Raw genomic sequence first — 26,838 nt, 5'->3', positions numbered from 1 at the left:
TAAAAAGGTTTCTTCTGGTAGTAAATACATGATTACCGAAGATTTAAAAATTTGTGGGGAAAGACCATGGGAATTTAATATTGTAAAAATGCTTTAAATTTATTAAATTCCCTGACTGGTGATACAGCTTTTCTTACATGGCGAAGTCCTGGGTTTGATACCCAGCACTGTAAAAAACTAAAAAACGCCGAGGGGCGAGTGCACTCGCGGGCTCTCCAGGCAGCTCTGTCTCACCGCCCGCGTTTGGTGCTCTGGAACCGCAGTGTGTGGACTGGATTGGGACGGCCGGTGGTCAAGGACAGGCAAAGGAAGAACGAGGACCAAGCTGGTTGCTGATTAGTTACTGTTTATTCAATCTTCAAACTTTCTCATCTCCCGCACTCCCAGCTCCAGCCTCTCTCTGGATCTACTGCTCAACTGCTGCTTCTCTCTCTGGCTTCTCCCTCTCCTCCTCCTTGTCTCTCCCACCTTGCCCTCTAGGCTACAACCAACCAGGTAGCCAAATCAACATTAGAAAGCCCTTCCTGAGGGCAGGGCACTCCAAAGCCCTTCCTCACTCTTAAGGTTTTTTTCTTTTCCTTAGTCCAGGAACTTATTAACATCTTAATACTAGTTATTTTTGTATGGACATAGCAAGGGATACAGTGAGGCTTGCAAGGCAGCTCTCCTGGCAACATCTTGCCACAGGCTCAGACCACAGCACTCAGGCCAGATTAATCATTCCTCACCCTAGCAGGGTCCAAATCTAGTATCACTGTTTGGATCATGACAGCATTTGATCATGGGATCAAGCTCTTAACTTATAGTTAAGCATTAGGCACTTTGGCCAGGCCCATCTCGATGCCAGGGTAGCACACAACTCACCGCTTGCCCTGGGTCCTTCTTGTCCCACGTCGGGACCGTGCTTTGGGGGTGCTAGGAAGTAAGGGCAGCTGAGGCTTAGGTCAAGAGAACAGATGCCCTGGAGGAAAATATCATGTAGAGTCAAATGACTCCCAGGTTACAAAAGCATAACATTTGTTAAGTCTTCCTGTGTCCATACAAAAAGGACTTGCTCTGAATAAACTATGCAAAGGACTCAAGGAGAAGAGAAAAACATTATTTACAAGTCAACAGAACACTAAGAAAGAAGCTACAAATAAACAAAGAGGAATAGGAGCACCGTAACAGGAGTAACCCAATAAACCTAAACTACTGAGGCTATGTTATCCTACACAGCACCACTTAAAATACTTTTAATATCCCTCAATTCTTTTAAAATAATTTTATTCCTTTAAAATAAATGCATTGGCATTCTAAATAATTCCAGCATTTTAGTAAATAGGGAAACTTTAGAAATGTCCTTTTGTATTAGCAGATTTTCTTTCTTTATATTAGTGTAGGGTCCTATACTAAGAGCTAGTAAACAGGTTTTAAAGTTTTTTTTGGCAGTCTTTGTTAAAATAGTGTTAGTAACTATGTGTTTTTATTTTATTTATTTTTTGTTTTGGGGCCACAACCTAGTGCTCAGGACTTATTCTTTCTTGACTGTGCTCAGGGATCACTAATGGTGGTGCTTGGGCGATCATATGGGATACCCAGATCAAACCAGGGCTGACTGCATGCAAGGCAAGCACCCTGCCCACTGTACTAGCCCTCCATCCCATAACCCTATGCTTTTAATTAAGGATATTTCATTTTAGAATAAAAGCAAAAGAAAAACTATATGAAATTAACAGAGGCTTTAATTGGTAAAAGCCAAATGCTTGGTCTATGAGTAGTGCATATGGTGGCCCTTCTACCAGGTGAATTTCTGTTGTACCTTCCTAGTTGGGCTGTTATTCTCTATAAACAGGTTTATTTAATTCATTTTTCTTTTTTTCCTTCTTGGTTTTTTTTTTTCTTTTACTTTTTGGGTCATACCCGGAGATGCACATGGGGTTACTCCTAGCTTGCACTCAGGAATTACTTCTGGCAGTATTCAGGGGTTTGGGATGCTGGGAATCTAACTCGGGTCAGCTTGAGTGTCAGGCAAATGCCCTACCCGCTGTGCTGTCCCTCCAGCCCTCTTGAGGTTTTTTTTTTTTTAAGAAAAAAAAATCAAGTGCTGGGACCATAGAGAGTTCAGCAGGTAGGATGTTTGCCTTACATATGGCTGACCCAGGTTCTCCCTGGCACCCTTTATGGTCCCCAGGGCACCACCGGAATTGATCCCTGGATGCAGAGCCAGGAGTAAACCCTGAGCACCACTGGGTGGGGGGGAGGGGGGAGGGGAGAGAGAGAGAGGGAGGGAGGGAAGGAGGGAGGGAGGGGGATAGGGAGAGGGAGGAAGTAATAATGGTTGGATTAAGAAGTATTGTTCAGTTTCCTGTTAGATTAATGCTGTTCTATGTTAAACAAATTCAAAATTATAATGTATATTAAACTTAGGCACTGTGTTTTAAAAAGCTGTTAATAATAACAGTTTTGGGCATATAATATTTCAGCTCCAGTCTCACCACAACTGTCAAGTCCTCCCATTAATTTCCTCAGGTTTACTCCCACTCCATAGCCCATCTCCTTAACAAATACATTTTTTGGCTTAATTATTGTAGTTTTGTTTCCACGCTTACTTTCATGTTGACTTTAGTGGTTTTGATGTATGCAGATATTTCATCAAAGATTATTCTTATGCTTAGAATATAATTATTAAGCTCTTAGGTGAATTTGGTGATATAGGAATTGCAGAGTATAATAGGTAAAGGTAAGCTTATCCATTATAGTGTCTGTACAGCATTACTATCAAAATTTTAATCTTTTGTTTTCTAGATGGCTATTGACCAGGCCCACAGACAGAATGTCTCCTCTCTTTTTCTCCCAGTGATTGAATCTGTGAATCCCTGCCTGATTCTAGTAGTACGTAGAGAGAATATTGTAGGGGATGCAATGGAAGTTCTTAGGAAAACGAAGAATATAGACTACAAAAAGCCACTCAAGGTAATTTTACATTTTCTCTGCATAGTTAGGACATTTTAAGTTTTCTTATTTGTAAAGTATGTCTTTGAAACTAAGTAAAATTAAATCCTTTTTATGGCTTAGCATTTATTTATAATAAATGGCATTGGGTCTCCAGACTACACTTTTCTTTACATTCAGTGTTTGTATTATGCTACTTTAGGTTATATTTGTTGGAGAAGATGCTGTTGATGCAGGAGGAGTACGCAAAGAATTTTTCTTGCTCATCATGAGGGAACTACTAGACCCTAAATATGGCATGTTTAGATATTATGAAGATTCCAGGCTCATTTGGTTTTCTGATAAGGTAAAAAGTCCAGTCATCCAAATTACTTCTATTAATGCTATTATATTTACACTATATATATCAAGTTAGCTCAGTAAAAGAGGTATTCTTAACATTTCACACAGACACATGTTTTATTGAAACTTACAATTACAGACTTTTAGACTTACTCATCAAAACACTTAATGCTTACCACATGCTTCGGTTGAGCAAAGTAAAATTATTAGCAGCCTGAGGATGATGTTCTTTATTTTGATTTTGTTTTGGAATTGAATAATAATTACTACCTTAATTTTTCTTCTGGGGATGATTTTTTATTTTTCATTAAGGATTATTGATATCTCTTCCTAATCATTTATGGCAGGGTTAACTACTCTGTAAACTATAGTCCATGAGCTAACTTTCTGATATGTCTTTGTAAATGAAGTCATGTTCGAAGATTTATCTTTTGTCTTTGATTACATTCTAGTTGCAAATGGCATAGGAAAAGTTTGTTACTTACCATAGAGACTCTTATGGCCAGCAAGCTTACAGTATTTGCCATCAGGCCTTTTACAGCAATTTTTTCTGTATGGGGACAGATAGTAAATACATTTTACTAATATTTTTATTATTTACTATTAGAACTTTGTTTGAAATGCCTATTATTGTTTCTAAAAACTTTATGTATTACTTATTCATTCTTAGGGAAGGCAAGCTATCCTTTGCTAGTGTTCATCATAATTCAAGAATTTTTTTTTAATAAAAGGGTCTTAGGTTCTATGTCTGTCATCACACACACATTTTTTAAAAGCATATTTTAAAAATGCTTTCGGTTTATTTCCCAAAATTTGAGTTTCAGTAATCATTTATTTAGTGGATACTAATATAAAAGATACTTCTAGGAAAACAACATTTGGTAGTTCTATGTACAGTAAGATAGATCTTAGCTAGATTTTTAACCTTAAGACTTAGAGCTAAGATATTAAATGAAAATGTGGAAATAAATATATTAACAATGATATTATCCTGGGAGAGTATCATTGCAGTGAACTTTTTCCTCATTATATTTGTGTCTAATAAATTTTCTTCTATAAAGTATGTGCTTTTTAAAAATATTTTTTATAAAGTAGTTCATGATATTTTATTACATTTAATATTCAAATAATAATCCCACACCATATTTCGGATGTTTCCATCCTGAACCCTAACCCCTGCCTCAAAGCAAAACCAAAATAATTCATTTTGTATTGTTTGTTATGAAAAATGCTGAAAATGCTACAAAAATGTTTCCTTAGAGGAAAGAATGTGAAATTATATTTCACTCAGAGGCCACTAAGCTCTTCTTAGAAGAGATCACCAACTTTTACAATTAAAAAAGATAGTTATTGTTTTAACATGGAGAACAAACCTTTATTTTCTTTATATTTCTAGACATTTGAAGACAGTGATTTGTTCCATCTAATTGGTGTTATCTGTGGGTTAGCAATTTATAACTTTACTATTGTGGACCTTCATTTTCCCTTGGCTTTATATAAAAAATTGCTGAAAAAGAAGCCATCCCTGGATGATTTGAAAGAACTAGTGCCTGATATTGGGAGGTAAGTTGAAAAAAGTAGCAATCATGGGGTTTGGGAGATGGGGATTGTACTAAAAGTCTCTCTTTTCAAAAACTTTAATTTTTTTGTTGTTTAGCCGCACCCAGTGGTGTTTAGGGGTTACTCCTGGATTTGTGCTCAGGAACACTCCTGGCAGTGTTTGGGGGGACCACAAACGGTGCCAGTTGAATCCAGGTTGGCTGTGTGCAAGGCAAATGCCTGCAAGGCAAGCTCCCTACCCACTGTACTATCTCTCTGGCTCTAAAAGTTTCTATTTAGGAATAAGTGTGTTTGGTTATTCTTGCTGAATTTTTGAAATATACAGAGAACATTCTTGTACAAGAAAATTGTTTTTCAGATCCAAATTTTTCTAGTGAAAATTTTACCTGTATGAAAACAATTTACTAAATATTTAATGATTTAATGTACATTGCAAATATAAAATAATAACATTAAGAAGGTAATGTTTCCTATGAGTAATTTTTTTGGACTTTTACTTTTGAACCATTTATTACTTGGTTGGGATGTGTAAGATTTGTTTTTATTACGTAAAATGTAATTTAAATTATCTATAAGGACAGTGTTGAAAGTGGTTGGATGCATGGCCTTTATAGTTAGAGGAAAAGAGAGAAACTAGTAAATTCAACACCCAAAAGGAGAGAGAGAACAAAAGGGAATGCCCTGCCACAGAGGCGGGGTGGGATGGGGGGTGGGAAGGATACTGAGATCATCAATGGTGGAGAATGGGCACTGGGTGGAGAAATAAGTTTTCGAGCATTGTATGACCGAAACACAAGCACAAAAATATATAAATCTGTAGTTATACCCTCATGGTGATTCACTGATAAAAAATTTAAAAAAAAAACTAGTGAATTTCTTTTCCTTAACATAATAAATTGACCAGTGTACATTCACCATTCTGAAACAAATATGAAAGTATAAATTAATTAAAGATGAGAAGTATATATTTTCATCAACAAAATAGTCAGGCCTACTTGGTAATTTTTGCTTTAGAATAATTTATTTGTATCTATAAATATGTGTATCTATAATGTTTTGCAGAAGCTTGCAGCAGTTACTGGATTATCCAGAAGATGATATAGAGGAAACATTTTGTCTTAATTTTACGGTAAGATGAAAAGACATAGACTAGCCTGATATTCTCATCCATGTTATTTAATGACTGTATTTATGATTTTTATCTTCTTGGGTAAAATCATAAACCCTTTGACATTTTGAGCATTTACTATATGCTAGTCACGGTACATACGTTACTTTATTTAGTAAATAAAGAACTGTAAATATTAGAACTGTTCCTTGTAACAGTTCTCTGAGATTGGTATTGCTAAACTTCATTTATAGATAAAAAACTGAAAACTCATTACACATCAAGATTGTGTTTAATTACATCAAAATCTGTGTGCTGTATTTGCTTAAGTTCTTTATAACTACATGAGGTATACTTTTTTGAAGTACAGGGTTTGTTTGTACTTTTTTTTAAGTCTACAATTACAGAAATGTTTAAGAAAGCAAAAATGGTTATTTTAACATAAAAATATTCACTAACCACTTCAAATATTAATTCCCAGACCAAGTAAATAGTGCAGTGTGTAAGGCACTTGCCTTGCACACAGCAGACCTGGGTTTGATCCCCCGTAGCAGTACCACGTATGTTCCCCATAGCACTGCCAGAAGTGATTCCTGAATACAGAGCCAACATTAAGCCTTGAGCACTACCAGGTGTGGCCCCAAGACAAATTTAAAAAGTTGATTTCCACTCATCCATCCTTTCTGTTTCATACTAAAATTAATCTCTATTTAGTCTTATTTTGGGGTTAAATACCACATTATAAATGCTATCACAGTATAAACAGTACATTGGGAAAAAAAACAGTATATTGATTGGAATATTATTTGGAAAATGAAATTGCATATCTTTCAGAGGATACAGAATTTGGATGCCAAAACTCAGTAGACAGCATGCCTCATATGTATCTCGATTTGATCCTTAAACATGCAAAATTAAAAAGTAGAAGGTGGATAATTTTGTTAATTCATTGAAAGAGATCTTGAATAACTAGTAACTTGAAAAATCCATTGACAAATGAAAATTATCAGGCAGAAGTATACCACTGAAGAAGGAAAAATTAGCAATGATTCTAATCACCTCACAAGTATATAACTTTAATATTATAAATTAGATTCTTGGAAAATGGTAAAACATTCTGCTTTATTTTTCTTTTAACTTTTGTACATTTATGTTCCATCTAATTCTTTTTTATAGTCCTGTGGTCAGTAGTAACAAAATATTCTGCTGCTGGTTTGTCAGAAACAATTTTTTTTTAAGCGTTGGCATTTTAAATAGAATAGCAGAAATTACTCAAAATATACAAAATAAAAGAAGTGGCATATGTTTCAGTTTTTTTAATAGGACCATACTTAATACTGTTTGGGAACATGAGGGCTGCACTTGCTGATGCCTCACACATGCTAGTTATGTGCTGTACCAGTTGACCCCATGCTCTGCAATATTAAGAAAAATATGGTAGGGGCCGGAGCGATATGGTAGGGCGTTTGCCTTGCACGCGGCCGACCCGAGTTCGATCCCCGGCATCCCATGTGGTCCCCCAAGCACCGCCAGGAGTAATTCCTGAGTGCAAAGCCAGGAGTAACCCCTGAGCATCACTGGGTGTGACCCAAAAAGCAAAAAAGAAAAAGAAAAATATGGTAGATTTTAAATGAGATAAATTGATTTATTTTCCAATTGGACTATTTTTGCTATGGAATTTCAGTTTTTCTTTTCTGTTGACTTTTATACATATTAGTTACCATTTTTATTGTGGTTTCGCATAGGAAGTAGATTTTATAAGTCAGGTGAATGAACAGTGAGTTTCTTTGAGGCTCTCCTGAATGTAGGGCACACCATTTGTCCAGGAAGCTATGATTAGGAGTATATTTGAACCTACGGTCATCGAGATTAGTAACTTTTCAGCTACTGTGTCTTCATCCATATTAAATTTCTTAGAAATTGTATATTCTGGTATTAAGGAATTTGAATTTGGTCCTGTATAGAACCTCAGTCACATGCTCCTTGTTCTACTACTTAGTATGAATGGACATGGTGACTTGACCACTGTGAATCTGACCACTATGGCCAGTCTGGGTCTTTCCAAAGGGACCCTGAATACCCTTAAGATTTAGGACAGTCTGGGGCTGGAGCAATAGCACAGCGGGTAGGGCTTTTGCCTTGCATGCGGCCGACCCGGGTTCGATTCCCAGCATCTGATTACTGCCAGGAGTGATTCCTGAGTGCAGAGCCAGGAGTAATCCCTGTGCATCCCCAGGTGTAACCCAAAAAGAAAAAAAAAAGATTTGGGACAGTCTGAGGACAGATAGGAATGTTCACTGCCACAAGGGGCTTTCTCCAAGGTCCTTGGGGGACACCTATACAAGTAAAATGCTGTAAATTCTACTAGGGGGGCTGCTGTTTTGCACACCAGGCCCCATATCTCTAAGTCTTCATTGATCATTTCAATTTCAAACAATTTCAGTTGCTTCAAGCAATTTTGTTATCAGTTATCAGCTTTATAACCATCTACTAACATTCTCAAAATCTATAGTGATCCAAGCATTTCTTCTCAGTACATTTTTTCAGCGGGTAGGGCATTTGCTTTGCACGCAGCCGACCCGGGTTTGATTCCTCCGTCCCTCTCGGAGAGCCTGGCAAGCTACCGAGAGTATCCCGCCTGCACGGCAGAGCCTGGCAAGCTACCCGTGGCATATTCAGTATGCCAAAAACAGTAACAACAAGTCTCACAATGGAGACGTTACTGGTTCCCACCCGAGCAAATCGATGAACAGTGGGGCAACAGTGCTACAGTGCTACCTTTTTTTAAATTTGGGGCCATACCTGGCAATGCTCAGGGATTACTCCTGGCTCTGCACTTAGAAATTGGTCTAGGTAGTGCTCAGCAGACCCTACAGGATACTGGGAATTAAATTCAAGTCAGCTTGTTCAAGGCAAACACCTTACCCACTTTAGTATCTCTCCAACCTGCTAAGCATCGTTTTTTGACTGAAAATATTCAGTAATTTTTTATTGCTCACAGAATAAGCTTCAAAATCATCTGTAAACTGTCTTTCTGACTTCATTCTGTCCTTCCTAAATTTTTCATTGCTCACAGAATAAGCTTCAAAATCATCTGTAAACTGTCTTTCTGACTTCATTCTCTCCTTCACACTAAATTTTGTCATGTCATTTAGTAGTTGTGTCATGTCATCTAGTAGTCTTCTACATGCCTTAACTTTCTGTTTCTTAGGGTCACAGAGTTGTTTTGTGGTTTTTTTTTGTTTTTTTTTTTTGTCTTTTAGTTCTCTCTGTATACTCAGAGATCTGCCCCTGCTTAATTTTTCAGGTCCCTTCTCATTCTTTCAAGTGATTTTCATCTGTCATTTTCTTCAATGTCTTTTATACTTCCTTCAATTAGAAGTAAATTTTTTCCTCTTTGGTCTGATTTTGTCTGTCTATTGCATTATTTTGTGTAATAAGTTGTTTACATACAACATTTCTCTTTTTTTTTTTTACTGAGTCACCATGTAAAAGGCTTTCATGTTTGAGTTTCAGTCATACAGTGATCAAACACTCATACCTCCACCATGCACATTCTCCATCACCAATGTCCCCAGTATACTCCACCCTTTCCTACCCTCCCCTTGCCTCCATGGCAGACAATTTCCCCATTCTCTCTCTCTCTACTTTCTGGCATTATGGTTTGCAGTATAGAAGCTGAGAGGTTGTCACATTTGGTCCTTTATCTACTTTCAGTACACATCTCCCATTCTGAACGATTCCTCTAACCATCATTATCATAGTAATCCCTTCTCTATTCCAGTTGCTTTCTCCCCCAGCTCCTGATGCTGGCTTCCAAGCTGCGGAGCAATCCTCCTGGCCCTTTTCTCTATTATCTTTGGGTGTTAGGCTCCCATTCTGTTACTTTATATTCCACAAATGAGTACAGTCATTCTGTGTCTGTCCCTCTCTTTCAGATCATTTCACTTAGCATGATACTCACCATGTCCATCCACTTATAAGCAAATTTCATGACTTCATCTTCCCTAACAGCTGAACAGTATTCCAATGTGTAGATGTACCAAAATTTCTTTGACTAGTCAGAGTGTTCTTGGCCTCTCAGGTTGTTTCCAGATTCTGGCTATTGTGAACAGTGCTGCAGTGAACATACAGGTGCAGATATCATTTCTACTGCGCATTTTTACACCCTCAGGATATATTCCCAGGAGTGGTATTGCGGGGTCATATGGAAGCTCAATTTCTAGGTTTGTTTTTTTGTTTCTGTTTGTTTTTGGTTTTTTTTCCTTTTGGGTCACACCTGGCGATGCAAAGGGGGTTACTCCTGGCTCTGCACTCAGAAATTACTCCTGGCGGTGCTTCAGGAGACCATATGGGATGCTGGGAATCAAACCTGGGTCGGCTTCGTGCAAGGCAAACGCCCTACCTGCTGTACTATTGCTCCAGCCCCAATTTCTAGTTTTTGAAGGAATGCCCATACGCAACATTTCTCTTTATTCGATAGTAAACTCTAAAGCAGGGATTCGATTCTCTTTTCATCCTACTTCAATCATAGTGTTAGTAAAAAAGAATTTTTTTATAGAAGAGAGAAGTGATTCAAATATGGGAATAGTAATTTTATAGGAAATACTTAGTAAGGGAAATTATTTCAGAATACCTAATTGTCCAGCCAGGAATGTGGCTCAGTGGTAGAGGGTTTATACCTGAAACTGCAAAATGACTAATGTTTAAAATAAAAATAACTATTTTAAAGCCAAAGTAATGGCATAACTAAAAAATGGGATCAAGTTTACAAAGCAGATTACAACAGCAGTTGTCATGTGGAAGTCATGATTTGTCCAAGCTGCCTGCATTCTGACTCTTGGATTCTTTTATTTGTCTAAAAATATATCCTTTCTAATATTTTGCTACTATAATGATCATTGTAAAGTTTTTGTACAATCAGCATTCGTATTTCCTGTTCTTAACTAATGAAACACTTGGAAATTTATAATTAATTTGAAAGTATTTAGAATTTCAGGGTATTAGTAGGATGAAAATTTATTAGTAGAATGAAAATTTCTAGTTATAGATTAAAATTCACAATTTATGGTAGAATTTAACCTCAGCCTTACTTGTTCATTAAATATATGATAAAGGTAATATTTAACAGGTTATTAAAGTAACCTAGTAAATTTGAGTCTGACATTGACTTTTTTTAAAAAATTAAATTATAGATCACAGTGGAAAACTTTGGTGCAACAGAAGTGAAAGAGCTGGTTCCAAATGGTGCAGACACAGCTGTTAACAAACAAAATCGGTAAGTGAATTATACCAGAGTCTAAGTTAGCAATAAGATTTCAGTAGGAATTTTTGTTACTTAGAAACATGTTCCAACTTTTTTACTGCATAAATCTTGTGTGATTAGTGAGGAATAATTTGCTTTTTTTTCCTTGAAGTCCTTTTGAAATAATAAAGGGATTTAAAGAAAAAAAACCTAAGAAAGTGATACACTGGTAAAGCCTTATGAAAGCATAAGACCTGGCTTGAATGCCAACACCTAAACGTGGAAAAAAAAGAAAACAGTGCAGTTGGCGGTGACAATTGGTAGTGTACAGCAGGTGGAGTGCTTGCTTTGCATGGGGTTGACCATGTTTGATCCATGGCATCCCATGTTGTCCCCTGAACACCGCCATGGGTCCTCTGAGTTGTGAGCATTGCTGGGTGTGACAAAAAAAAACAAACAATAGCGACAGCAGCAACAAAAACCATAAATAAGAATAAAGTGAAGGAAAAAAAAAACAGCACAAACATTTTAAGAAAGTGCAAAACCATGGTAGCCAACCAGAGATAGCTGTTAACCCTAGAATGATCTTAGCCATTTCATAGTACAGAACAAAGGCTCGGTCATTGACTACAATAAAATACATTAGAAGGTATATGAGGTTGAGTGGAGCTGGAGCCAAAAGTTAATTTTAAAAGAAGTTAGAATCCCACTTTCTCTGGGACCAGAGTGATACAGTACAGTGGGTAAGACGCTTGCTGTGCACATTACTGAACCTGGGTTTGATTCTCCAGCACCCACTATGGTCCCCCAATCCCTACTTTGGAGTGATCCCTGTGGTCAAGAGTAAGCCTTGACCACACAGCTGGGTATGGTCCTCAAACAAAACAGAACCAAAAGATAAAAGAATTCCACTTTCCTTATACCAGTAACCTAGCAATTCAACCTTTCAAAGGTAAACTGAAAAACAGAAACTTACCTTCTGAAAAGACTGAATTAAAAGAGACTGTGAATTTGAGGACTGACATGCATAGCCAAGGACTGAAGAAAAGAGGAAAACTGAGAATCTGCAGTTTACTCCATTACATTATATGTTCGGAGGGTTTTTCTTTTTGGAAAGTAACTTAAGTATGAATGGATGGCCAGAGGTCAATGGAAAAACTGAAATAGTCAAAAACCAAAGAACAAGAAACTGCAGGATGAAGACAAAGCTTCAAAAGAAATTAAAAATTAGTATCTTCAGAAAGATGACTACCAACCATATTAAAACAAATTATGGTTTAAAGGCAATTTGACAATGGTACCACAAAACTCCAGAGCTTAATGACATACTATTTAAGATTGAAAGCTTTATTGTATGTATCTGTGGGGCAGGAGGAGTGCGGGGAGTGGGGGGGGGGGGGAATATTGTGATTAACAAATGCACACCAAAGGCAAAATACATGAAAATTCCAAAAATCTGAAAGAGAAGGGCACCTGAAACCTTCCAGAGTGCAAAGAGCAGATAACATACAAAGAATTAAGAATCTGACATTAGGGGGGCTGGAGTGATAGCACAGCGGGTAGGGCGTTTGCCTCGCACGTGACTGACCCAGGTTTGCTTCCCAGCATCCCATATGGTCCCCTGAGCACTGCCAGGGGTGTTTCCTGACTGCAGAGCCAGGAGTGACCCCTGTGCATTGCCAGGTGTGACCCAAAAAGAGAAAAAAAAAAAGAATCTGACATTAGGTTTGTAAAAATGACATTGATGGGTCCGGAAGATAGTTCAAAGAACTGGTATGCAATTTTTTACATTTGAAGGAATGTACAAACATGTTTTATATTCCAGAGCCCTTCACTGCATGGGCCCCAGTATCACTGAATGTTGCCCCAAAACAAACAATAAATAATGACACTAAAGCTATCAAAATCAAGGCCTGTCAGGTCATTTTAAATTATTTATCAAAGATACCATATATGTGGGTATAAAAGAATAGTTTTAGGGTGTAACCATCAGCAAATATCACAGCTGGAAAAAATGTGTGCGTGACATGGCCAAGAAGTAAGACCCACAGTGAAACACATAGGCACCACAATGAAAGGAATTTAATAAGCATTGGGAGCACTGTGGCTGAGTGTGGATGCATCACAACCAGTGCTGCCATCCCTTTCGAATGCCACAGCTAAAAGTGCGTGAGCTCCCAGCCACGAGGGGGCAGCCTCCAGTCATGATGGCAGCAACATCGAAGGGGACTGAAGAGGGATTGTTTTAGAATAAGAAAGCGTGTTTTTACGTGGTTTGTGTGCTCAGTCTATTTACTTTCATTGTGTTTTTGTCAAGTAGTTAAACTGGAGTATAAATTGAGAAAATATGGAAAAATGAAGATACAGAATTAAAAAAAAATAAGCCTCTGCAAAGAGATTCTTTAGGCAGGAACAGTAATGGTTGAAAATTTAGAAAGTTCAAATAATCTGGCTTGGATCAAGTAAATGAAGGGCTCCAGGATTACTTCCTATAGGAAAATGCAACTGATGCTCCATATGTTTAAACATGAATTTAAATTTAAATATAAAAATTTAAGTACCAAAAATACCAAAATATTTCAAATGACAAATAAGTTTATCGAAAATTCATTTATCCATTTTAATTAAAATTAAATATTAAGAGAAATTGATAGTTCTTTTAAGAAGAAATGGTCATATGAGGGCTGGAGAGATAGTACAGGGGCTAAGGCACTTAAGCCAGCTGATCCTTCCCTAAACATTGCCATGTGTTTCCCAAGATGCACCCCCACCTTCTCACTCAAGTTACTACAGAATAATCTAAAACTTAATTGTGAACATTTGTTATAATCATAGTGTTTTGGTTTTTGGGTCACTCACCTGGCAATGCTCAAGGGTAGTTACTCCTAGCTCTGCACTCAAGAATTACTCATTGCAGTGCTCAGGGGACCATATTGGATGCTGGAGTCAATCCAGGTTGGCAGCATGCAAGGCAAATGCCCTTCCCACTGCATTATCTATCCAGCTCCTAATCATAGTGTTAGCAATGAACATCAACCCCAAAATTATAATGTGAGATGGAACAATTCAATGAAAGGTAAATCCTCACCTTTAACAATAGATATTCCAGTAGATTAGATCATATTTTAAATTGATAAGTGATTAACAGTAGAATTACACTGTTGAAGTTTGGAGGTAACTATAAGAAACAAAGGATTTTTTTTTTTAATTTTGTATTGAATTACTGTGAGATGAACCCTTAACAACGCAAAAGGATTTAACATAGTTATCTTCAAATGGGAATTTCTGGTGTAGGACACAAAATTCGTTTCTTTTATTATTTCATCTTATTTTATTGGCTTTTTTTGGGGGGTCACACCCTTAGGGGTTACACATGACTGCACTCACATCTTATTTTATTGGCTTTTTTTGGGGGAGTCACACATGCTCAGGGGTTATTCCTGACTGCACTCAGGAATCACCCCGTGGCGGTGATTGGGGGACCATATGGGATGCCGGGGATCGAACCAGGTTGGCTGTGTGCAAGGTAAATGCCCTACCCACTATTCTATCGCTCTGTCCCCTAGAATTTATTTATTTTAATTTTGTTAGACTTTTTTTAAATCAAGCTAGCTAATAAGATTGTTGCCACAGACTTGATCTCAGTAATTATAATTCTGATTCTGCTTATAAGTTGTATGACTTTAAGTAAATTAGTTCATTTTTATATGTCTCAGTCTCCCATTTTTGTAGAATAAGATGAATTGTACCTACTGCATTGTAAAAAACTAAAGAGCGCCAAGGGGGCGAGTGCACTCGCGGGCTCTCTGGGCGGCTCTGTCTCACCGCCCGCGTCCGGTGCCTGGGAACCGCTGTGTGTGCTGTCGGTCAAAGGCAGGCGACGGAAGGAAGAAGGAAGAAGGCCAAACTGGTTGCTCGGTCCGTTTATTTCATTCTCTCTCTCCGCTTCTCTCCCGCTCTGCTGGATCTCTCCCCGTGGATCTGCCCCGTGGATCTGGCCCCATGGATCTGGGCCCCCAACCCACTCTTAAAGCCTAGTTAAATCTCCACAGCATGAGGGGGTTGGGGCGTACACATAGGTGTGGTCACCATCAATAGGGTAAGGTCCTTTCCCTTAGGGGATGCTTCTCCTAGGACTTAATTCTCTTTCAGCAGGAGGATCCACCCAAGGGTGGAGTCCCATGAATGTGTTTCTCTTCTCCTCAGCCAGCAAACATATAAGAATTCATAATATTGGGGCCGGAGCGATAGCACAGCGGGTAGGGCGTTTGCCTTGCACGCGGCCGACCCGGGTTCGATCCCCGGCATCCCATATGGTCCCCCAAGCACCGCCAGGAGTAATTCCTGAGTGCAAAGCCAGGAGTAACCCCTGAGCATCGCTGGGTGTGACCCAAAAAGCAAAAAAAAAAAAAAAAGAATTCATAATATTAATTATTTTGTATGGACACAATAAGAGATGCATTAAAGCTTATAGAATTGCTCTCCTGGGGCCATCTCAATCTCAGACTACAGTGCTCAGGCCAGATCAGTCTTTCCTATCCCTGGCAGGGTCCCAGTCTCATAATTACTATTGGATCATGACAGCATTTGTCTATGATCAAGCTCTTAACTTATAGTTAAGAATTAGGCACTTTGGCCAGGCCCATCTCGATGCCAGGGTAGCACATAACTCACCACTTGCCCTGGATCCTTCCCATCCCACGTCGGGGACCCTACTTTGGGGTGCTAGGAACTGAGGGCAACTGAGGCTTAAGTGGAGAAAGCAGAGGCCCGGGAGGGAATAATATTCGAGGCCAATTAATTCCCAAGTTATAAAAACATAATATTGTCTTCTTGTGTCTATACAAAACAGACATAGCTTTAAAGTAAATTATTCAATTTACTTTACCTTTCTCCTCCTCTTGTGGAAGATAAAGAAGAGGTAAAGAAGAGGAGAAAGGCAATATTATATAAATTCAGTATCCTAGGAAGGTCTGACCTTGCAAATTAGCAGTCAGATTAAGGGAAAGCCACGGATTAACTGTTTTGGGGAAGAGAACATGGAGAAGTGATTGTAGCTAAACAAAGGGATGGGAGAGATTCAGGAACACCTTGATGGGTGTGACTGGGGTAAGCCTAAACTCTGGGTAAAACGGGACAAGCTACTTGTGGCAAGGAGGGAAAGGGCAAATTAATGTCATCCTACACTGCATGAGATCATTTTGAGGATTAAATTAAGCAAAAAATTTTAAGACGCTGAAATAGCATCTACATGTGCCCAGTGAATACTGACTTTTCTGTTTTGTTTTTGTTTTTTGTTTTTGTTTTTTTCTTTTTGGATCACACCTGGCGATGTACAGGGGTTAGTTACTTCTGGCTCTGCACTCAGGAATTACTCCTGGCGGTGTTCAAGGGACCATCTGGGATGCTGGGAATCGAACCCGGGTCGGCCATGTGCAAGGCAAACGCCCTACCCACTGTGCTATCACTCCAGTCCTGACTTTTTGATTATTACTATTTGACATTAAAAACTGTACATGCAGGGCTGGAGCGATAGCACAGCGGGTAGGGCGTTTGCCTTGCACGCGGCCGACCCGGGTTCTAATCCCAGCGTCCCATATGGTCCCCTGGGCACCGCCAGGGGTAATTCCTGAGTGAAGAGCCAGGAGTAACCCCTGTGTGTCGCCGGGTGTGACCCAAAAACAAAACAAAACAAAACAAAAAAACTGTACATGTCTTACTTTGAAAAAAAAAAAGGCCTGTTTTTAAAATAATGTGAAAAATTAGGTATTTTTGCTTTTAATTATAAATTACTTCTAATTATATTAAGTGATTTTAAAGTTTCTAAATATCACTTTGTATCAGAAGTACATTTTTTTTTTCTTTTTGGGTCACACCTGGCAATGCACAGGGGTTACTCCTGGCTCTGCACTCAGGAATTACTCCTGGGGCTGCTCAGGGGACCATATGGGATGCTGGGAATTGCCTGGGTCAGCCGTGTGCAAGGCAAGCGCCCTACCCGCTGTGCTATTGCTCTAGCCCCCTATTTCAGAAGTAATTTTAATAATTTTTACCTTTATACTGCCTAGTTAGATAATAAACATTTTCACTGTATCACTGTCATCCCGTTGTTCATCGATTTGCTCCAGCGGGCACCAGTAATGTCTCCATTGTGAGACTTGTTACTGTTTTTGGCATATCGAATACGCCACGGGGAGCTTGCCAGGCTCTGCCGTGCGGGCGGGATACTCTCATTAGCTTGCTGGGTTCTCTGACAGGGACAGAGGAATCGAACCCGGGTCGGCCACGTGCAAGGCATTTGCCCTACCGGCTGTGCTATTGCTCCAGCCCAACAAACATTGAGCATGACAAATGTAATACTGCATAAAATGAAGTAGCTCTTTTTGCTTAAGAAATGTAATTATGTGCTGAAGAGAGATAACTTCAGGCCAACTCTGATTTAGTCTCTGGTGTCACATTTGGTCCGCCAGCACAGCTGGGTGTGACACAAAAATAATTTAGTGTAGTTAGATCAACTTGATTTTTTTTTTCTGCTGGGGGTGTGGTTTAGGCTTGGGAACCAAACTCTTGGTGCTTGGTGACTGTTCCTGGTTTTGTGCTCAGGAGTAACTCCGCAAACCAGAGTCACCTCACACAAGATAAGCCCCTACCCCTGAACTACCTGGCTCCAGATAAATTTGATTTTATAACTAGGTTAATTATAAAATTATGCATCACCAAGTTACTCTTATCAGATCCTAGTAGCATATGACGTTCTTAGGCTCTCCCAATTTTCTGTTTTACAATGCACTTTTTATTTATTTACTTTTGTTCGTATATTCAGTTTGAAATTACAGTAACAAATGAGTTATCACAGTGGTTAATTTTTGCACAAAATTAAAACGTGGAGTTCCTAAAGATTTTACTTCACTGTATTTATTTACATAAGAAAATGTAAAGATAAAAGGAGATTCTGTGGGGCTGGAGTGATAGCACAGCGGGTAAGGCGTTTGCCTTGCACAGGATTGACCCGGGTTTGATTCCGAGCATCCCATATGGCCACCCCAAGCACCACCAGGAGTAATTCCTGAGTGCATGAGCCAGGAGTAACCCTGTGCATCACTGGGTGTGACCCCCCCCCCAAAAAAAAAACAGGAGATTCTGTGACAGAGATAGCAGTCTATAATAATATGAATATTCACTTACAGTTCGTGAATAAAGGACAGAGTTGGCTGGATCTATACAATAGAATTAAAATCTTTCTGAGAGAGCATGTCTAGGGTAGGTACTGAGAAAGATTGAGAAATCAAATACAAAGTTTTATGTACAATACTAATGTTTTATTCTTCATCTTTTCATCACTTTTCTTAAAGTATATATGTAGAGCAGTATATTTATGATTTAAAATTATTTTGATGTTTATGTCATCATTTTTCCTAGTAGGAAATGACATTTTACTTAGTGATAGCTTACAGAAGGCTGCAAATGATAAATTCTATAATACTTCATAGGTGCACTGGACTTTAAATTGTAACAAATGATAAACTTTTCGATAAAGACTGTCTCCTTCTCAAATTTTGTTTTGTAATGAGTAGTGAAAAGGCTGAGCAGTGAAAAATTTTAATAGGACTACAATATGCAGTCTCCAGAAAAAAATATGTATGTTTTATGCATATATTTGTTTTTCTTTCTAGGCAGGAGTTTGTTGATGCTTATGTGGATTATATATTCAATAAATCAGTGGCTTCCTTGTTTGATGCTTTTCATGCGGGCTTTCATAAGGTCTGTGGAGGAAAAGTGCTTCAGCTCTTCCAGCCGAATGAGCTACAAGCAATGGTTATTGGAAATACAAATTACGATTGGAAGGAATTGGAAAAGGTAGGGGGAACAAATCTGGGATATTATTTAAGGAAAAAAGTTGCTAGAATTCTTGCTTCAAATTCCCGTTTTGTTTTACACTATTACTGTCGTTTATGTGAAAGGACTATCTCTTTTTACTCCATAATGAGTGAATTTTGTGTCTGAATTAAGAATGGCATTTTTCGTTTCTTTTTTGTTTGCATTTGTTTGTTTTTTGGGTCACAATCAGCACTGTTCAGGACTTGCTCTTGGCTCTGTGCTCAGGGGGTCACTCCTAGCAAGGCTTGTGTGGTGCTGGGAATTAGACTTGGGTCAGCTATCTACCAGGCAAGAGCCTTATCCTCTGTACTATCTCTCCAACACCAAGGATAGTATTGTTCTATTTGTGGTAATAGTGGTGATCATATAGAAAATGTCACTTTTATTAGTGGCTGGATAGAAGAAAATTGAATTGGTTAAGCTGAATGGGTTTTCATCCTACCTCAAATCTTAGGCAACCTATTGGGGCCGGAGCGATAGTACAGCAGGCAGAGTGTTTGATTTGCACACGGCCGACCCGGGTTCGGGTCCCGGCATCCCATATGGTCCCCCGAGCACCGCCAGGAGTGATTCCTGACTGCAGAGCCAGGAACTAACACCTGAGCATCACCGGTGTGATCCAAAAGGCCAAAAAAAAAAAAAACAACCATAGGCAACCTACACTAAAAAATTTGATCTTCCCTTTTTCACCATTAATTGTTTCAGTAGATTATAATAAATGATGCTCATGTACTTCATGACTGGTATCTTAATAAAGGAAATTTTAGAGAGATTTGTAATTCTCTGCTAATTCTTCAAGTAAATAATTAAAAGTGCTAGGTTTGGGCAAAAGACCTGCTTTGCATGCAGGAAGCCTGATTAGATACTTGGCACCAGTGGAAACAGTGCTAAGCAATGTGGGTTGTGGCCCAATCCCCCCCATCAAAACAGTTCTAGATATGTTCACTTTTGAGAAAGACTGAGTTGACATAAATATTTTCATCTTGGTAATCTTACTATCTCTTGTGACATTTTTGCAGGAATTATTTTATACTGTGCACATATTAGCTGATATTTGGGGCTGGAGTGATAGCACAGCAGGTAGGGCGTTTGCCTTGCACGCGGCCGACCCAAATTCCATTCCCAGCATCCCATATGGTCCCCTGAGCACGGCCAGGGGTAATTACTGAGTGCAGAGCCAGGAGTGACCCCTGAGCATCGCTGGGTGTGACCCAAAAAGAAAAAAGAAATAAAAATAAATTAGGTGACATGGGGCCAGAGAGCTATATATAATGCACTGGCCTTGTATATGACCCAGGTTTAATTCCTGGCATCCCATATGGTTCCCTGAGCCCATCAGGACTGATCCTTGAACACAGAGCCAGGAGTAAGCAAGCCCTGAGCACTGCTGGCTATGGCCCTAAATAAATAAGCTAGCATATAAATATAATCTAAATCATTGGAAACTCTTCATATATTGTCGGTGGAAATCCAATGGTATAGCAGACCTCCTGACTTTTTATAAAGTATATACTTGCTTCATAAGCAATAAGACTACAAAGTGTTGTGAGGGTTTTTTGTTGTTGGTTTTTTTCTTTTTTTTTCTTTTTGGGTCACACCCAGCGATGCTCAGGGGTCACTCAGGAATTACCCCTTACAGTGCTCAGAGGACCATATGGGATGCTGAGGATCAAACCCTGTTGGCCGTGTGCAAAGCAAACGCCCTACCCGCTGTGCTATTGCTCCAGCCTTCTGTTGTTGGTTTTTGATACATTACTTTACTACTCACAAGTTTTTGCTGCAGACTACCCCTAAAGCTTGAGGATGACAGTATTATCTCACAGTTTCTGTGGAATAGCAGTGAAGAAGTTTATTCATGAGGTTGTAGTCAACACACTAATTGGTACTTTATTCATGTCTACCCTTCCAAGTAGGCTCACTCATACTTATTGGTCAAAGACTTGAATACCTCACCAAAAATACCTCTTTATAATATTTTGAGTGGTCATGAATTAGCAACTGGTTTTCCCCCTGAATTTCAGTCATAGACTGAAGCCACAGAATTTTCTAATGATTTAAACTCAGAAATAATGTATTTTTCATATTTGCAGTATCATATTGAGGCCAGAAGACCTATTATTTGTGAAAGGAACTCTCTAAATAGTGTTTGAATAGGAAGAGGTAGCAGTGGGGGTCGTCTTGGGAACTGTCACAGAAAATAGGGTATTGTTCCTAGTATCATTTATTTGATTTTTATTGTATCATGAGATTGACCCCTACAAAGTTTTTCATGATTAGGTTTCAGTCATACACTCTTTCAACACCATCCCTCCCTACACCAGTGTACATTTCCCAGCACCAGTGTCCCTAATTTCCCTCCCATCATCCTCCACCCCATCCCAGCCTGTCTCTGTCTCAAACACCCCTCCCTCCCTCCCTCTCTCTCTCTCCCTTTCTTCCTCTCTCTCTCCCTCTCTCCCTCTCTCTCCACCTCCCCACCTCCTCCATTTTTTTAAAAAAAAAGGAAAGTTAGAATATAAAAGTCTGTTTAACTTGTATTTGTGAATATGGGGATAGGAGGAGAATTTCATAATTACTAAATTCCATGTTGAACATTGATAATCTGTTAACATTTATTAAGTCTAGTATCCTTTAACTTTTGATTTTACAGTTGTATATTCTGTAAAGTGGTGGGGAGAGATTTCTGCTGATTTGGACGTAGTATCTTCTCTTTTCCCTTGAAAGTTTATAGTTCCAAATTGCAAAATACAGAGAAATAAACTGAATCACTTGAGTAATTTTATTGGAAAGTTTAGTTTCATGTGCAGTCCATTTTTCAGGTCCAAGGCAAAACTAATATTCCTTAATATTAATAAAAGTACAATCTTTTATTCTCTTTTTTAGAATACAGAATATAAAGGGGAATATTGGGCAGAGCATCCTACAATAAAAATTTTTTGGGAAGTATTTCATGAATTACCACTGGAAAAGAAAAAACAGTTCCTGTGTAAGTGTTTTTAACTACTGTGATTTATAAGAATGAATTCTAACTTATTCTCAGAGAAGCTTGATTCACTTTGGATTTTATTGTTATTCTATGGCCCTGTTTATATTTTCAGTTAGAATTTAAAAACTCCTTAATCTACATAACATATTATTTTGAAAGCTAAATACCCCAAATAGAATTAATTTTTTGAAATGAGAATACTAGAATGCCTATTACAGTAAACTTAAATATTTGGGGTAAAGCGCCTCTGTGTGCTCAGTTTCCATTTCCTTTTTATTCTCTGCTTCAACAGTAGACCTTTGGGAACTGCTCTAGAAAACAGAACTGTTCTTTTCCAGGACTTCTTATTGATAACTGTGTCTTTGATGTATTTAAAATTTATCCTCTAACTGAATTTTACTTATTTAAAGATGAACTCAGAATTCATGTATTTAAATCAGACGCTTCTAAATTTATTTATCCTACCACCCTCTTTTCAGAAAAAAACAAATTTTTTTCCAAGGGGACTCCCATGAAACTTTAAAGTATATCCCCTCCCCACACTCCATTACCACACTTGCACCAGAGGTAGTTACCGTCCCCCTGGATGGCTCCAAGGGAATGGGGACCGTGAAGAACTTTAATCCATGGCATTCCTTTTAATACCTCTCTTATTGCCAAGAATGATTTTTTTTCTTTTCAGTCTCATTTCGATCACTGATGAGAAGCTTCCTTTTGAATAGTATAAGGATGACAAGTAATTTTTTAATTTGAATTTTGGCTCCCCAAATAATATGATTTTTATATAAAATGGCAGAAACCATCCTGAAACTCATTGTAAATTTTTTGGGTTTTTTTCTTTAATTTGAAATAATTTTTATTGAATCACCATGAGAATACCCAGTTATAAAGTTGTTTATGATTGGGAGAAACTTAGTATATTATATATGTATATTGTGTTTGTATATACATATATACACACATACACATATACATATTGTTTATATATGTATATGTCACTGTCATCCCATTGCTCATCGATTTGATTGAGCGGGCACCAGTAATGTCTCCATTGTGAGACTTATTGTTACTGTTTTTGGCATATCATACGCCACAGGTATTTTGCCAGGCTCTGCCATGCAAGTGAGATACTCTCGGTAGCTTGCCAGGCTCTCTGAGAGGGACGGAAGAATCAAACCCAGGTCGGCTGCGTGCAAGGCAAATGCTCTACCCGCTGTGCTATTGCTCCAGCCCATATGTATATTTATATATTGGTTTGGGGGCCACACCTGACATTGCTCAGAGGTTGCTTCTGGTTCTGCACTCAGTGATCACTCCTGGTGGTGGTGAGGGGACCAAATTCATGTTGGCTGCATACAAGGCAAACTCTACGCATTGTACTTTCTCTCCAACTCCAAAACTCAATTTTTTAAAAAAGACAAAGCAGGGAAAAAAATCAAAAGGGAATTTCATGTTTGACTTATAAATTAGCTCTAGTATTTGGGGGGGAGGGGCCGGATCATGGGAAGCATTCATCAAACATTTTTTAGGCACCACTTGTGTCATAATTAAGATTATAATTGTTATAATTAGATTATGACCTCTAAAGAAAAAATTGGTGTACTGTTTACTGATGTCTCAAAGTCTATGACACCACAGATCGTTGATAAGCTTCTACGTTCAGAGCAAATGTCAAATGTCAAGCTTTGTATAGTTATTGTAGTAAATAACCTGATTCTCTATATTGTTGAAGAGCGGTCGATTACATAATTTTTTTTCTTGGTAGTATTTTTAACAGGTAGTGATCGCATTCCTATTCTTGGTATGAAGAGTTTGAAACTAGTTATCCAGTCAACAGGAGGTGGTGAGGAATATCTTCCTGTTTCCCATACCTGTTTTAATCTTCTGGATCTTCCAAAATACTCAGAAAAAGAAACTCTACGATCTAAACTGATCCAAGCTATAGATCACAATGAAGGCTTCAGTTTAATATAACTTTGGAGTTACAACATTTAGTTTACTGCAGAAGCATTAAACTATTTGTGTTTTTCTTGTGATGAATTCAACAAGGTGACAAAAGGTACTATTATCATTCTTACTTGCAAAATGTTCAATACTAAGAATATTCATGAAAGCCAAATATTAAAGGAAAATGAATGAACAAACTGTGTTAATATTAAACTTATTGTACAGAACCATGAAATTTTTTTTGCCATCTTCCAATAAACACAAGTATTGTGAATACATTGAAGTTTTACTAACATGAATTTTAAGGGTTTGCATATTTCACAAGTGATCTGGTGAGTGCATGGAACCGTTGCTTAATTTTTTTCTTCAATCACTGGGTGAAAAGTCTTTAACTTTGACCTGCAATAGTCATTTGATTATTTTTTCATTTTGTAAATAATGTTAAGTTTTGTAATAAAATAGTTACGTTCTGATACCAGTACAGTTTCTATGGTTGTAATTGAATTGAGCTGACCATAATTATAAGGGTTAAAATTATGATTTAAATCTTATACTATAAGAACCTATAAAAGTAAAAAATTAGCATGGTGAAAATAAGTCTTTTGCTTTCTTGCTAGAATCAGTGTCCTCATGCAAACCTAAATAATAGTTCTTTCTTTTCTTTGTGAATCTTGAGATGCTACTGATAAATGGGATGTTATCAGAAAGCTTAATACTTCGTAATGGGAGGACTTTGTTCTACAGTTGCCAGGGATAGAAACATTGACTTCTAAGAGAACCAATCACTGGATTATAGCTTTCAAAACTATTGATGCCACAGATTGGTATTTAATTGGAATTTTCAGTGCTGTAGAACTATTTCCTTGAATTAAAAAAAAACTAATGGTGCTGATGCTTAGTTATCTTGTGTCATTAAATTGTAAAAGTGAAATTGATGCAACACCTGTGACTTTATGCTATAATGCAAATATTTATTTTTTAAATTTATTTTAAAAATGCCGTGAAAACTGTTTAATAAAGATTATTGGTTTAATAATTAATGTTCAGTGGTTCTCATGTAAGGTTCAAAAGTCTTCAAAGAGTAATTTCTCAGGGAATGTGTCTTAAATTTTGGATCATTACCATTCCCATACAAATTAGTTTTTTATAGAAGTATACGCATCTATAAATAATTCTAAATCCACAACTCTGAAACGAATTCACAACCTCCTTTTGCATCAGAATCTGATCTGATCTGATCTCATAGAACTATAGGCATGCCTCATTTATTGTGCTTCACAAAAATATTGCACTTGTTAAAAATTGAAGGTTTGTAGCAACCTGCATTGAACAAGTCTGTTGGTACTATTTTTCTCACAGCTCATGTGATGGTGAGCATTTTTTAGCAATAAAACATTTTCAACTAAAAATGTGTATCTTTATGCTATTGCACATTTAATATTCTGTAAACAAATTACATTTGCTGGGAAACCAGAGATTCATTTTTTGCTTTATTACAGTACTCATTTTTATACTGAATTTGCACTGTCCCTGAAGTATGCCTGTATTTGCAGTATTTTACTGTGACATTAATGTATTTTTTAAATAATTGGGCTCATGGGATCGATGGGTTGTCATGGATTGAACTCTGGGCTCATATGTGGTAAGGCATGTGCTTTACCTGAGCCATCTCCCTGACCCCAGGTGTTGTTTGAACACTTACTATGCTTGATGGAGTTGCTCCCTGAGGACCCTGTGGGATGCTATGTAATACACACCTTAAAAAGTTCTTTAACACTTATAATTCCAAAATTCAAATGTGCCCAAGGTTTTTGGATAAGAGAGTGTGGTTAATACACATTGTTTGCAAGAAGCTTGGGTTTGATATCAAGTGTCACAGGTTTTCAGGAACTGTTTTAGGAGTAACTGCTAAGTGTTCGTAAATCACCAAAAAATGATGGTGACAGGGCCAGAGAGGTAGTGCAGGGATTAAGGTCTTGTATCTCATTGACCCTGGTTTGGCTGGTACCTGAGGCCCCAAAACAAGAACAAAAAATTATGGCACCCTATAAATGTCTTTTTATACATGGGAGCCCAAAAAAATGATGTTCTCATTCTCACCTACTTTTCCCCAAAAGCAACATTCATTCTTCCCTTGTGCCCAATACTGTCTCCCTGTGCAACCATTCCTCTAGGGTAATAATTGTTCATATTTTAAACTTATAGATGTTTTGTGTCAGATGCTTTCTTTAGTAACCTGTGTGCTCTGAAACTGATCTGTGAATTAACAGCTTGGATTAATACAGATGGGAGTTTATTGAACAGATACTTGTAAAAAGGACCTACCACCTTATATAGGAACTAATAGGAAACTTAATTTAGGTAAGTCCACCTTATATAGGAACTAATAGGAAACTTAATTTAGGTAAGTCTAATATTATTTCCTCCCTATATTGATGTCTATTTATAGTAGATTAACAGCAGGAAGATTCAAAATTAAAGTAATATTGAAGGTTTTTCATTGTCTTTTGCATTTTAAAAAAATAACCATTGGGACTGGAGGAGTAGTATAGGCATTTGTGTGGCATGAGGTTGACCCAGGTTCAGTCCCCAGTGAATATCCCATGTGGTATCCCAGGATTGCCAGGAGTAATTCCAAAGTGTAGAATCAGGAATAAGTCCTGAGCATAACCAGGTATGGCCCCAAAACAATAAAAATTTTAAATAACAGAATCTTCGAAATCTTTATCATCAGAGTAGAAAGTTGTCAAATCCTAAGGATCATTATTGAGATGACTACATTTGAAAATTGTAAAATCAGTTGTTTAGAGTGCCCTTCTTAATTCTGTATTAACCATT

General features: G+C 37.8%; 1 protein-coding gene across 5 annotated transcripts in view; it reads left to right on the top strand.

Moving 5' to 3' along the window:
• The window catches only part of HERC4 (HECT and RLD domain containing E3 ubiquitin protein ligase 4), a 103,128-nt gene extending 78,653 nt beyond the window's left edge, over positions 1 to 24,475 (top strand). For all 5 annotated transcript variants that reach the window (XM_055140961.1, XM_055140958.1, XM_055140959.1 and 2 more), the window contains 8 exons: positions 2,788 to 2,955; positions 3,137 to 3,280; positions 4,673 to 4,839; positions 5,899 to 5,965; positions 11,140 to 11,222; positions 18,863 to 19,046; positions 21,951 to 22,053; positions 23,819 to 24,475. In XM_055140961.1, coding sequence (XP_054996936.1) covers positions 2,788 to 2,955; positions 3,137 to 3,280; positions 4,673 to 4,839; positions 5,899 to 5,965; positions 11,140 to 11,222; positions 18,863 to 19,046; positions 21,951 to 22,053; positions 23,819 to 24,027 — 1,125 coding nt within the window. In that variant the 3' untranslated portion in view covers positions 24,028 to 24,475. The remainder of the gene's footprint in view (positions 1 to 2,787; positions 2,956 to 3,136; positions 3,281 to 4,672; positions 4,840 to 5,898; positions 5,966 to 11,139; positions 11,223 to 18,862; positions 19,047 to 21,950; positions 22,054 to 23,818) is intronic.
• The last annotated feature ends 2,363 nt before the right edge of the window (positions 24,476 to 26,838 follow it).

This window comes from Sorex araneus, chromosome 5, assembly GCF_027595985.1.
Source record: "Sorex araneus isolate mSorAra2 chromosome 5, mSorAra2.pri, whole genome shotgun sequence".
Lineage (NCBI taxonomy): Eukaryota > Metazoa > Chordata > Mammalia > Eulipotyphla > Soricidae > Sorex > Sorex araneus.
Note: the sequence above shows the minus strand (reverse complement) of the source record. Positions and strands in the feature narration are given on the sequence as shown.